This window comes from Neodiprion pinetum, chromosome 2 (genome assembly GCF_021155775.2).
Source record: "Neodiprion pinetum isolate iyNeoPine1 chromosome 2, iyNeoPine1.2, whole genome shotgun sequence".
Taxonomy (NCBI): Eukaryota; Metazoa; Arthropoda; class Insecta; order Hymenoptera; family Diprionidae; genus Neodiprion; species Neodiprion pinetum.
This window is the reverse complement of record NC_060233.1, coordinates 26,131,945-26,144,542: the sequence shown is the minus strand read 5'-3', so window position 1 is coordinate 26,144,542 and position 12,598 is coordinate 26,131,945. Positions and strand designations below refer to the sequence as shown.

Sequence of the window (12,598 nt, the reverse complement as noted above, 5' to 3'; positions counted from 1 at the left end):
GGAACATGGCAGTTTAAACTATACGTATAGTCGTAAGACAATGGATAGTAAAAGTGCGCGTGTACCGGAGCTACCAAAATATAGCGTTACGAATTCCTCTACCTTCTGGAAGGTTCTAGAACGAATATAGAGCAAAACAAAAGTTGATCTAGTAAGTCAGTCGCTTGTGTACATTGAAACCAAACGCTGCTCCAAAGCGAAGCCTAATACTCTATACACCTGTTTACATTCTATATACACCGTTAAATTTAGCAAACCGATAAATTTGATATTAATAAAACTCTTCAACGAACCACAAACTCCATTGTATGCCTTTTGGTTAAACAAATCCGACAAAAATAAGTTTATGTTTAATTATCATACGTAATTTTACATCATACGGAGGGACTTGAATCGGGGACGCTTACATTACTAGTCGTATAACGCTCTTATAACTACCACACAAAGCTAACTCTTTGAGAATATGGCAGTTTTCACTGTCTTATACGGAGCTCTTTATTCGTGTCAGTAATATTTCCATCACTACGAGTTACTCCAATGCGACGATGAATGATACTGGAATTATTTTTAAAAGGATTCACAAGTAAATCTGAGAAATAGAAACATTAATATTAAACTGCACTTGTTTCGGCGAAATTCATATTTGTATGGAATAACTTTGAGTTATCGAAAATCATTTCCATTCTTACGATTAAACATTTGAAACAACATCATTCCCGCTATCGACTCAATTTTCATGGTGATTAGTCGAACTAAATTATCGGTTACGCTAATACAAATTCAGTCATGTCAATAAAAAATACTATGTATACACAGAACGAGTATTCAGCTCATTGGATCATCGTATATGTTTGATTTTGAAGCGTGGAAATGTTGCAGTGAACAAAAGTTTAATCTACAGGAAAATGATGTATTACATTTTATCGATAACCGAAAACACAGTCAGCTGAAACAACCGTTCCAAGTTAACGTAACGTTTAATTGAATCAAAAGATTTCTTATTGATTCAAGAGGTACTTTATTTCAATTAAGAAAACTTTTCGACGAAATTATACAGTCAATTTAACTTACTAGAAATTTTCGAGCCAAATTCACGATTCTTGAGTCAAATAAATTATGCTTAATTCAAAGAAATAAAGCTCATAAAAGTACATGTCGTTGAATGTACAAATTCTTTCTCGGAGTGTATAAATCTGGCTTCATTATCGACCGTGTCGATGTAGAGATAAGGATGTAACGATTCAAGCGTACCGGCGAAACTCAAAACAAGGACTGTATACAACGTAAAGATAACAGCTAAGTCAGAATGTTAAGAAGATTTCAGTAAATAAATGCAGAGAGAAACAATTTCGACAAGGAAAGACAAATTTAGAGGCATATTTTTAAACTGATACAGTTTCTTCACCGATGATTTATACCTTGAATTTTGCTCACATATCTAAAGTTGGTATTCCATATTCTGATTACAACTGGTTAAACTTGAAATTAATAATATAAATTACTGTTCAATTTCGTGCAAGAAAAGAAATTTGTTTGTTATGTCTGCCTTTTGGTAGAACATAAATAATACAAGGATAGAATCGTGAGTGTGACGGTCGATTCAGACAAAGAAGAAATGTAGGGTAAGTGGGAAAAAGAGGACTAAATCGCTACCCGGATTTAAAAAATAATGAAAAAAAAAGTAGCATTTTTTTATTTACCGATGTCGATTGTAACGTCACAAATTCATAGACTATGATCCTCGATATACCTTATTCACACTCCATGAATTACAAACATTTCATTCTTTCTGAAAGGGTCCCTTTAACCCTTCACTTCAACTTCGAAAGAGGGTAGCATTTAGTCCCGCACTCCCATATTTCTCTCTCTTTGTCCTCCAAATTATTTCAATAAATCAATGGCGAGTTAAAAGTTACAAGTAACACAACGTTCATTTTAAAATCACGTGGACTTTAATCGGAACAAGAATAGTTGAATAATAAAAATGATGAAAGTCTTGTAAGAGAAGAAAATATGACGAGACAGAAATCGATGAAGAAGTGTTGCAGGCGCGAGAAAAAAATAAAGTTTAACGAAGCGTTGGGAGGAGGAGGAGAAAGGAAGTGAAAAAAAAAAAAAATCGAAGAAACGAGACATATTTTTCTATTATATTTCGTTTCATCGGCCGCCATTATCCTTTAGCGACGTTCGCTCGTTGCGACAATGCAGCATCCGAGCCGAATGGCTCCTGTCATCCCTTACAAAATATTCGCTATAGGTATGCAGCATTATTTTTCATTGTTTCGTTTTGCTTTACCGCGATTTCTTTTGTGGTCGTTATCGCGTTGTTATCATTCCGTTATCCGCTGTGTGATGCCAATTATGTCAGGGAGTTGCGCGGCCGCCTCGCTACGCGCCCTTCTTTGGCTCCTCTTCGCCTCTCCGTAGCTTCCATGTACCCGACAATAGAAATCACCAGCAGGACTCGGAGCCAAACAATACCCGGTGGCCGGGAAATTATTGTCCGGGAATACAGCCGCGATCGACGCCATTCTCGAGCCAGACTTTACCCGACGCGACTCGAAGAGAGAGAGAGAGAGAGAGAGAGAGAGAGAGAGATTCTTCCGTTAACCTCCGTGGAATTTGTCTTTTGTGCCTTTTTACCCGCAACACTTGACCACAATATGTCCCTCCGGGTATTTCGCCGAGGATGACAATTTTTTGATTCAACAAAACTCTTCACCACGCACCCGATTTCTTTTCGTACTCATCCACCGCTCCGTGCAGTATCCTTAACCCTGCCGGAGATCCTGATTTCCTCTGTAAGGTGACTCGAAAAAAATAAATCTGCTGAGTCGACTGGCCGGAAATTAAAAGTTTTAATCCAGACAATTGAGAAAAAGAATTTTCCGAGGGTACTTGGTTGTGAGGAAAAATATTTCTTTAACTGTGAAATGAATCTTTGATGAAATGAAACAATTTATTTTCTCTTGAGCCGAAAATGCTTATCGTTATACACTCGTATCAAGCGGGAAGTGATTTTTTTCTAATTTTTTTCCTTCGTTATTTTATATTACTTATTGCACACTTCTCGCTAGCGCGTCAAAATCTTAGCCTTACTAAACGTCAACACTTTCCTTGCTGATCCAGTAGGTTCTTTTATTTCTGCACAAATTTTCGCAACCTCTACCGATAGTTATTTCCTGGTACTTATTCTGCGAGAATTATTTAATTTCCAAAGTCGTTGCTAAGAAGTCAGTAAATCGAATTCAAATTTGGACTTTCAAAAGCTCATCTTCAATAAACTTATCATCAGTTGTTGATCATAAGCGTACAAATAAAAAGATAAAAATTTTCTGTGCTTTCAACTATTACAATTACAGTACGAACTTTCAGACATCAAATTTTGTATTCTTTTATAAAGAGTTAAGATTACAAGATTTGAAACCTGTAAGTCAAGAGCTTTGAAAATCCACCAAAAGCCAATTATTCCGATACGCTAATCACTTTTTTTGTCAAATAAAAAAAAATTCAAAGCAGCATAATTATAAGTTGATAAATTATCTGGGTGAACTTGCGACATCCAACTATCGCATCCTCGATCGCAGGATCGAATCACGTTGAGTTGAAGGAAGCAGACGAGATCACCACTGTTCTTTCACGTATAAATTATCAGCTCCGGTGAACCGAGTCCGACTAAAACCCTTCCGGGGATCTGAAAACTCGGTCGTGAACCCTCGGCCAACACATACCTGCGTAACTACCCACTTGAAAAGTGAAGTTTGAAAATTCTAATAGAAAAATAAATACCAAAAGTTTTACGGACAACTCTAAATCTCGCCTCGAGTTATCGCCCACGCCTCGCCTCGCTTCACCGCTCGCACTCTTCAACGGCTCAACTTTTCGCTACCCTATTTCCGAGCCTCATTGAACTTGCATTTGTCTCCTAGGACCTCGGATTGCCGGGAAACTGTTCGCCGACGACGCTCTGAATCGGATATTTCAAGGCTTTTTACCTTTTCCCTTTCCCCACCCTTTTCCTTTGTTACTTCGTTTCTTTCCGTTTCTACATTCACGGAAGAACCGAATCGCGACGCTATTAAACCCGGGGTCGGAGGGCTTGAGTAACACGCAGAAAGAAAAGAAAACAACGGCTGATCTCCTCTCTTTATATCCTCGCTAAATCTCGATCGCGCGGTTGCATATATCCGAGCTACTTCAGACCCGCTGCTGCAGGGTAAAGCTGGGGGTTGGGAGCGAGGGGTGGAAAAAAAAAAGTTTTATACGAGATATTGAATTTTGATTCTATCCTGAGGCCTGCTCTCCACTCCTTCGGCACTGTACCGTATCCATCGCCGTATCGTCGGACTCTTCTCTCCTTTCCCCTCTTCTCCTCTCCTCGCCCCTCATCTCCTCTCCTCTACGCCCGGCCAACTTCCCCCATGAAATCGAAAGACTGCCAGTATCCACCTACAGAGCCTTTGCTAACTTTTCCTTCCCTGGAGATCCACTGTCCCAGTTCTCTCTGTTTCTCTCTCTCTCTCTCTTCAACGTGACATTCGTCCAATTCTGCACGCGCGAAATTATAAACAATTCATTTGTGGGTTAGACAAATCTTATAGTTTTGTTTCCTTCTCTTTGCATGTTACGCCATGTCACATTATTCAGTCATTTGAAATTATTTTATCGATATCAGATACAAAATCGCTTGGAAAGAAAGGATTTATTTCGTTTTGTACCTAATTAGTAACAGATAGAAGAAACATCAATTGACTCACGCAATTTAGATTATTATTTGAGGGATGAAAATACAAAATGAAAATATTGGAATAAGTCGGTCACAATTTTTTAAATCTTATGCTTAAATAGTATATCGTGTTACAAGTGCGGAAGTTCAGGGAGTTCCGATGATTATAAAATTTATAGCGTGAACCACAAGTGCTACGTCCACGCAATTCAGATACAGTCAATTCGCAAATATGACACACGCTATTTTTCCAACACCTGTGAAGGAGAGTTTCATTCGAGAAGCAACGAAGATACCACTGACAGCGCGAAAATTGACGTTAGGTCACTTTGAAGAAAAAAAAAAATTGACTTACGCTCAATAACAGAGCGCGTAAAATTGAGCTGCACGAACGTGCGCATGCGCCAAATAAAGTCCTGGTGTGTAAAATATGGCATTTCACTTGTGCGCATGCGCCAATGTTCTTTTGCCGTACTGTACGGAAACGGGGTACTTTGCGCACGCTTCACGCGTATCAAAAATCAAACTTTCCACGCAGCCGTTGGAAAAATATTTCTATGTTCAAGGGTAATTGAACTTTACCACAAACATATAAGTAACAAACGTAGGATCATCGAAACATCTGATACACCTTACACTCTTTGTAAAAACGAGTGAAGCAAAATCGAATAATTATCATCTTTGAATCGGATCCGTTTTATCGCAATTAATTTTTGGACATTCGTTTTTATGCTTACAGCGGAAAATTTGCCTCCCGGTTTTCCGATGATCACTCAGGCGCCCACGACTAAGGTAGTTGAAATCGGGCACAGCGCAGTGCTATCTTGCGCCGCTGTTGGATCGCCAAGACCCATTATCTCTTGGGTCCGAGACATGATGCCCATCGACACGAATAATCCCCGATACTCGGTGCTGGACAGCGGTAAGTGTTTCCGTAGTTCTCTCACTCATTTTCCCAACCTGCATGTAAATGCCAAGTTAGATGAAAGAATTATCGAGTTTGTTGCGTAGACGATTGATTTAAATCAGCCCAGACATACTTTTCGAACTGTAATCCGCTCTAATACGCAATCAGTTATCATTCTCAACTTCGTAGATCGTATTGAAAAATTTTCATTCCTTCTCCCGGTGGAATCCTTCCTAATTAACGCTAATTGGTCAGAGAAGAAGGAAAAAAAAAGAGAATAAGAGAAAGAAAAGAAGGAAGCAAAGTCGGATATCCCTTAGTTGGTAACACCGTTGAACTTTTAGCGAAGGAGAGTACCGGGTGAGGCAAAAAACGGAAGAAACTCTTGAAAATATTATACCCCGCTCGGCACGCGGAGGAGGTTTGACAAATCGCAAAAGTTTTTCCCCGGTATAGAAATCGCGAATACATGGAGTATACGAATGTGGATATCATTTGAACGGCTGGAGAACGTATGTGTGCAAGTAATGTATAGGGGTGCACGTCAAACGAACGTTACCGCTTAATTTTTAACCTCGTTATTACAACGCGCGTATGCGGCCAAGTTCTGCTGCAGTGCCAATATCGCCCTACTCGCTTCGAGTCGTCGATAAATTGATTTGCATCGTCGTTAGCGCTATTACATTCGCACATATTTACATTATCAATGCAAATATAAACGCTCGATAAACCATTAACGCTGTATGTAGTTAAGCTACACCCTTCAAATCGTTCAACGAACTTCACTTAATTGTGATCGAGTGTTTTTGATTTACAGGTTATAATACACGACGTTGCTTTTGATTTGAATTTGTTTTTTCTTCATAAACGCGAAAATGAACCAAATAAAACTGTACTGAGAAAAACACATCGGTCAACCATGAGTCGACTTGCATTTTATGCAATTATATTAAAATATCACGCTTGAGCACTCGGATTACTATAGATCTTGTATCGATTGATGTACAGAGTTTGAACAATATCAAAACGATAATCCACGCTGTTCTGCAAAATTTTAAAAATTGTCATTCCACTTTCGAACAATGTGACCCGAAATTGAGAGAATTTGTAACAGAGATGCTATCTGTCTCTGAAATTTCTGGTGCATCCAATAAACGTAAATTGCATTCGGAATTACCTAAAATTACTTGAAACCAATGACAAAATTTCGAATCACACTACTAATTATCTGAAATTAGTAATAAACTCAAAGTCATCGGAAATCACTCAATCGACAATTTTTATTGAGCCCCAGAGTGTATTTTTTTCAAGACGGATTCTCAGATTACGTTGATATCTTAGTAAAACCTTTCGCGTTACTTACTTTGTCAACTCATTTATCACAATTTTGCAATCTCGTATTGGACACTCCGTACATTGGTCATCAATGTGGAATAGAAAAAGACAAATGTGAAATCACGCAAGACCTTCCGAAGTCACAGAGCACAGAGCAACGTATATATTATACAGTGTTTTGAAGTAGTAAAGGTTTTTTTTTCTTGCTGGAACATTAACTTTTACCGTGAGAAAATTTCCCTCAAAGTTTAAGGTTTTTAGCTCAAGTATAAAAGATTCCTAACAGCACGTGACTTTCTCCCATTCTCACAACGTGCGAAAAAAAGTACTTAGTCTAGTATCTTTTCGGAATTTTCCAAAATAATCACGAGTACAGTCTTATATGAATATAATAATGATGGATCATTAAATTATTTTCAAAATTTTGTACTAGCTTTTACTACGTTGGATCAATAAAAACCAGATCTTATCAGAACCAAAACTTTTTTCAACTTTATTAAAAATGATGGACTAAAACCGATCTTCTAAGATTTACGACAAAAAGTATGTTACTATTTATATTTCAACGAAGCCAGTCTGGTTATGAAACCGTACTACAAAGTGATTATGGAAGATTTGACGAACAAACTGGAACGAGTGTACTTCGTTATACGTCATTTAAATGGGAAAGAGCGCGTGAAATAAGAAACCTCGTGGATCTGAGCTGAGAATTCTATAATTTGTAAGAATTAATTTTTAAATAAATTATTTCGACAAAAACTATAGTTTTGACCTTGTTCCAGTGGTAAAATAATTTTTACCATTTTCTTGCAAACTAACGAACCGGAAAACCCAGCACACAGAGGGAAAGGAATTCTTGAACCGACAAAATAGATTTTCTTGGAGTCCATTCACTTCAATCTATCCCTTATTTATCCCTTATTTTGTTTGTTAAAATGAGTTAGTCAAGCGAATTTCTTAATTCAACAACATCATTTCTTGTCGCGATCGAGTCAAGTATTGATTCGAGCGAACCTTTCGATGTGTTTCCGAAATTCATTCGACTAAATATCATTTCATTTGAAATTTATGTATTTTTCCTCCAATTCGGGTGTTCGTTGACAGAAATAATTAGATACTTCAAATAAAATAAGTACATGAGCCAGCCGACAAAAAATTTGCAACTAACTAATGCCATTCTTAGTTGATCCAACCGGAGCCTGTTAGTCGTAATTGGTTGAATCAGTTGCACTAATTTGCTCACGAGGTAAAAGTAACATGACATGCTTTGGAGCAAGTAGAGAATATGTTGATCGTCAACTTCGGTATATCAGTACTATAAACGGCTGCTAGGCGGTGAACTTTCTCGCTACGGAAGTAGCTTCAGAAATAGTTATAAAGCGGGGTAGTTGGCTAGGAAATCAGATACGGGTAACGTAAGATGAATTTATAGTCAGACCCACTGAAAGCGAGGAAAGTATCACACCGAGTTTCGAGTCATCGAATTCGATATTGACTACAAACAGACAAAAATTATTGAAACATGTTCAATTTATACTTGTACGTATACGACAATAAGTTTTCGGGTCTTACTCGTTAAACATCGGGTAAATCCCACAAAATGTTGAGTCAACAGAATTATATAAATGATATCTATAAATGAACTCTCATGTTCAGTCAATGCAAAGGATTTTTGTAACAACAAACTTCATTACCCAATTCAACCATTGAACTCTTGACTCAACAGAACGTGAATTAAAACGAGATCAATTTATTTTAATACAAGAATGTCATATTTTTAAAACAACACGATTGAGGTTCGTTCAAGCAAATTTTTGGTAATTTCAATCACCACATTTTCTTGATACAAAATTCGCATTATTGCTAGGAAGAACTCGTCTTATCTTGAATAAATTGATAGTCAGCATGGTCTGATTCGAAGGCTTGATTCAATTAATGTATTAAATTGTCAAAAGTATTTTCGTCCGACAAAAGTGTTTTGTTAAATTAAGGAAGTATTGGCTAAAGCATTTAGTTGGATCAAACGAATATCACTTGACTCAAACAATCCTTTCCCCCTACGTGTGATATTTCTTTTCCTAGAAACATTCGCACGGTGTTGATTGTAGAAAGAGGAGTAGAGCCTAGAGAGTAAAACCTCCAACTTTCCTCGACTTCGAGGTGTCGGCAGTCACCAGCATGGAATAGTGTTTTTCGATACTAGTGCGCGAAGGTGGCAATGCCCGCACAAGCGTGAAGGCGCAGCACGAGCCCGGAAACGAGATGAAGGGCGAGTGTGGCGCATTTACGCGAGACAGGCATTGCCAACTTTCGCGCGTGTATCGAACTCTATTTCTAGCTACACCTGTAACGGAAAGTCCGACATACGCGATTATTTTTACACGAAACCACGGCACGATGTTTGTTCAGTGACGATGGCGAGCACGGAAAAGAGTGACAAACTATTCCGTCGGTGGCGCTAGTGCAGCTGTTTGCGAAATGCGCAACTGTGGATAAAAGCGCGACCATCTTTTTCGCACACCGCTAGCAATGTGCGAAGGTTTTTTTCTCACACCGCTAGCAATGCGCGAAAGTTTTTCCCGCACATGTGTATAAAAGACTATTTTCGGTGCTTGTAAATGGTGCATAAAAATGGACTTTCCATGCAGGTGTTGCAAAAAGTATTTTTCAAAATTCGTTCCGACAGGACGCGTCCCGCGATACGTACCTACAAAATATCGCGAGGTACAAAACCCTTCTTGCACCTCTGCGCCGTAGCTCCGCTCGAAGGTGATATCAAGTTTCAAAGATGCCTTTGCGAGACTCGGAGAGAAGAGGGTAGGAGAGGGTGTCGAACACGTCGTGGTTCAGGAAGTACGTCTCAGGATCCACTTTAGCGCGGCTAGGTGTCTAGTTGCGTTCGGATATATAACGCGTGCCTTCCTCTACGTGCGCCTACTCTCCAGAGTTCCCGTGCAAAGGTTTGCCATCCGTACTTTCATTCTGCCAAATTCGTCCCAAGAACGATATATCCGTACCACAAGTTTTCCCCACACGTTTTTATACCCATACGTGTCCTTGGGCCGATCCACCAAGTTTTTGTCAGCTTTTTGGGGTGGGAATTTCTATCTGACTGCAATTTCGATGTGTCGTAGTGTACACTTAGATCTCGAAACGGACCAGTTTTCAGACATTCAAGCTTTATCATTTACAAGAAATATGTTTATCAATTTTATTCCATTAATCAACCAAACCTGTGACTTCAAATTTTTTGCACTTTTTGTAATACAAATTTTTTTTACGATCTGGTGTATTTTTTTCATGGAGAAACTGACCTTTTCAAATATGAAATCCATTCTATGGTTAAAAATTCCACAAGAACTAACAAAAAATATATTTTCCGACATTTATAGTCACTTATATGCGAAGACTAACCAAAATATTAATTCTTATGATTTGAACTGAATACTTTTTTAGACTTAGACGGAAAGTGAATCATAATTAAATCGGTGTAGATATTCCAGGGACCTCAAATTTTCTGAATATATTACTTTTCACTATAATATTTATAAATATCGATTTGATTATAGTTCCATCTTCATCGCTCTCTAAAAATTTTACAATATATTCCAAAACACCTACTTTTTCAGACTATAAATAAAACGAACTAATTTTCTGGTCCTTCCCATGTACAGGACTAAAAATGCCGAAAATGCGTATTTCTTAGCAGCTGATCTTGCGGAGTTTCTACGATAAATATATTTCGTATGTGGAAATATTAGACACTTTTTGGAAAAAAAAACAAAAAATCACGTCAATTTATATTTATTTTCCAACGACAAGAAGTGCTAAAAATATAAGAGATGAGGTTCAATTGAAAAATGGGTTAAAACTGATTAACGTGTCTCTCGTTTGAAAGCTTAAAGATTATAAGATTTCAATATTTTAGTGCATACGCTTCGTCGTACACTGAGAGAAATTTTTAATTCCGATTACCGCTCAATCCTTAACTATCTTCAGTTTTTACCACATTCGAAAAATATATTTTTAGGTACAAAATGAAAATTAGTTTTCCAGCTGTTACAGGAAAGTCTAGTATCCGTTACTATTCTTTCTCATTACGATCACTGTTGCTATATTTTCTTGTAACTGTTGCGAAAATTTAATGCTTGTGCAACAATAAATTGACGTTAAAGCCTTATTTAACCAAAAAAGTAGAGTAAACCTCACAAACTGATTTTGTATAGTTACGCATACCTCGTTTTTCGTAATCCCAACGAGATTCAAAAAGATTTTTTAACGATACCTGTTTTACTGAATTTTTCTAGTTACTATAACAAATGAAATTTTTCTTAGCGTATCCAAGCTGAAGCCAGATTGAAATTTCTACTCTAAAAAAACTGGCCAAACGTTCCCCATGCTCGTCTCACGTGTACAGAGCTACTCTTGTCATCTGCGACAAAACTTCACCCATTCCTTCTCCGCTGAGGCAAACTTTCAGCCGGTGCATTAATACTGGCGATAGGTGTATATAATCCCCTTTGTTTAAAGTTATTGATCTCACGAGATTTAACGGCTCAAATAACCGCGTGCGTAATCCTAACCATACGGGTTTTGGTACGACGAAGTTCACGAGCCAATTAATGCGCCCTTTGATCGGTTCGCGATATTTCCGAGGATCAACGCGAAATGCGTAAAAAAAGAACCGCTTTAATTTTCCATACATGATGAAGGTTGAATATGAAGACGTATGCGATTTTCTACTCTGCAAAAATCGAGGGTTAAAATGAAGTTTCGGTGTCGATAACAGCTTTGAATGGTTTGAAGGTCGAAACTTTTAACAACTAAATCATGTCTTCGCTGTCATAAGTCAGAATAACCGAAAATAACTTTTGCAACGAAATTTCCTCTTTCGGTCATAAATATAAATTTTCCAAGGTCGAAATCCAAATCCACTTTAAAAGTTCGGGTTAAAAAGTTTCGTTTATGTTCAAAGTCGAATGCTATTAGGGCTCAGCTTGACGATACATATAAGCAACGTGGAGTTCTGCATATTTGAACTTTAAAATCCCGTTTTTCTTCTCGAATCAACGTCTTCCAAAAATGTTGGTTTCAGAACATTTTCATAGATATTTAACCCCTTATCATTAGGTATTTTAGTTATAACGTTTCAATTTCAGAGTTTAGTGTCTTTTGAATACTTACATAGACTTTTCGGCAATCGATTCTCATCATAGTCGGTATCCTTGATATAAAAAATGTTGAAACAATATAAACTTGGCGTTAAAAAACTTTGTACTTTGTCATAGAAGCTGAAATCTTCGGAGTAACTGATTCCTTTCGAATCCACGGTATTTGTTCGCCAGTTTTTGTTTACCTGCAATAACCACAAGCCGGTAACTCTTGTTATTTCTGTTTAATAAATTACACACGAGAGAGTATTTATTTATAGTTGGATAATATTACTCTAGTTTCCGCACAGCTGATATTAGTCGATACGAAATTCTTTCCGTTTCTCGTGTAAAAGGCAGTTGAGCGTTCGGAAAACAGAGCTGCTGTTTGTTATTCCGCTAGAAATTCTGCTATGTGGTAAAAGTTATAACAAGGTACTTGCGCTATTTGGTAACGGCTTTCACCCTAAAATATTTTTC

The 12,598-nt window shown here is 37.7% G+C and overlaps 1 protein-coding gene across 7 annotated transcripts in view; it reads left to right on the top strand.

The window, feature by feature from the left end:
* The window catches only part of Lar (tyrosine-protein phosphatase Lar), a 464,266-nt gene that overhangs the window by 418,545 nt on the left and 33,123 nt on the right, over nt 1–12,598 (top strand). For all 7 annotated transcript variants that reach the window (XM_069133249.1, XM_069133251.1, XM_046613986.2 and 4 more), the window contains one exon: nt 5,466–5,648. In XM_069133249.1, coding sequence (XP_068989350.1) covers nt 5,466–5,648 — 183 coding nt within the window. The remainder of the gene's footprint in view (nt 1–5,465; nt 5,649–12,598) is intronic.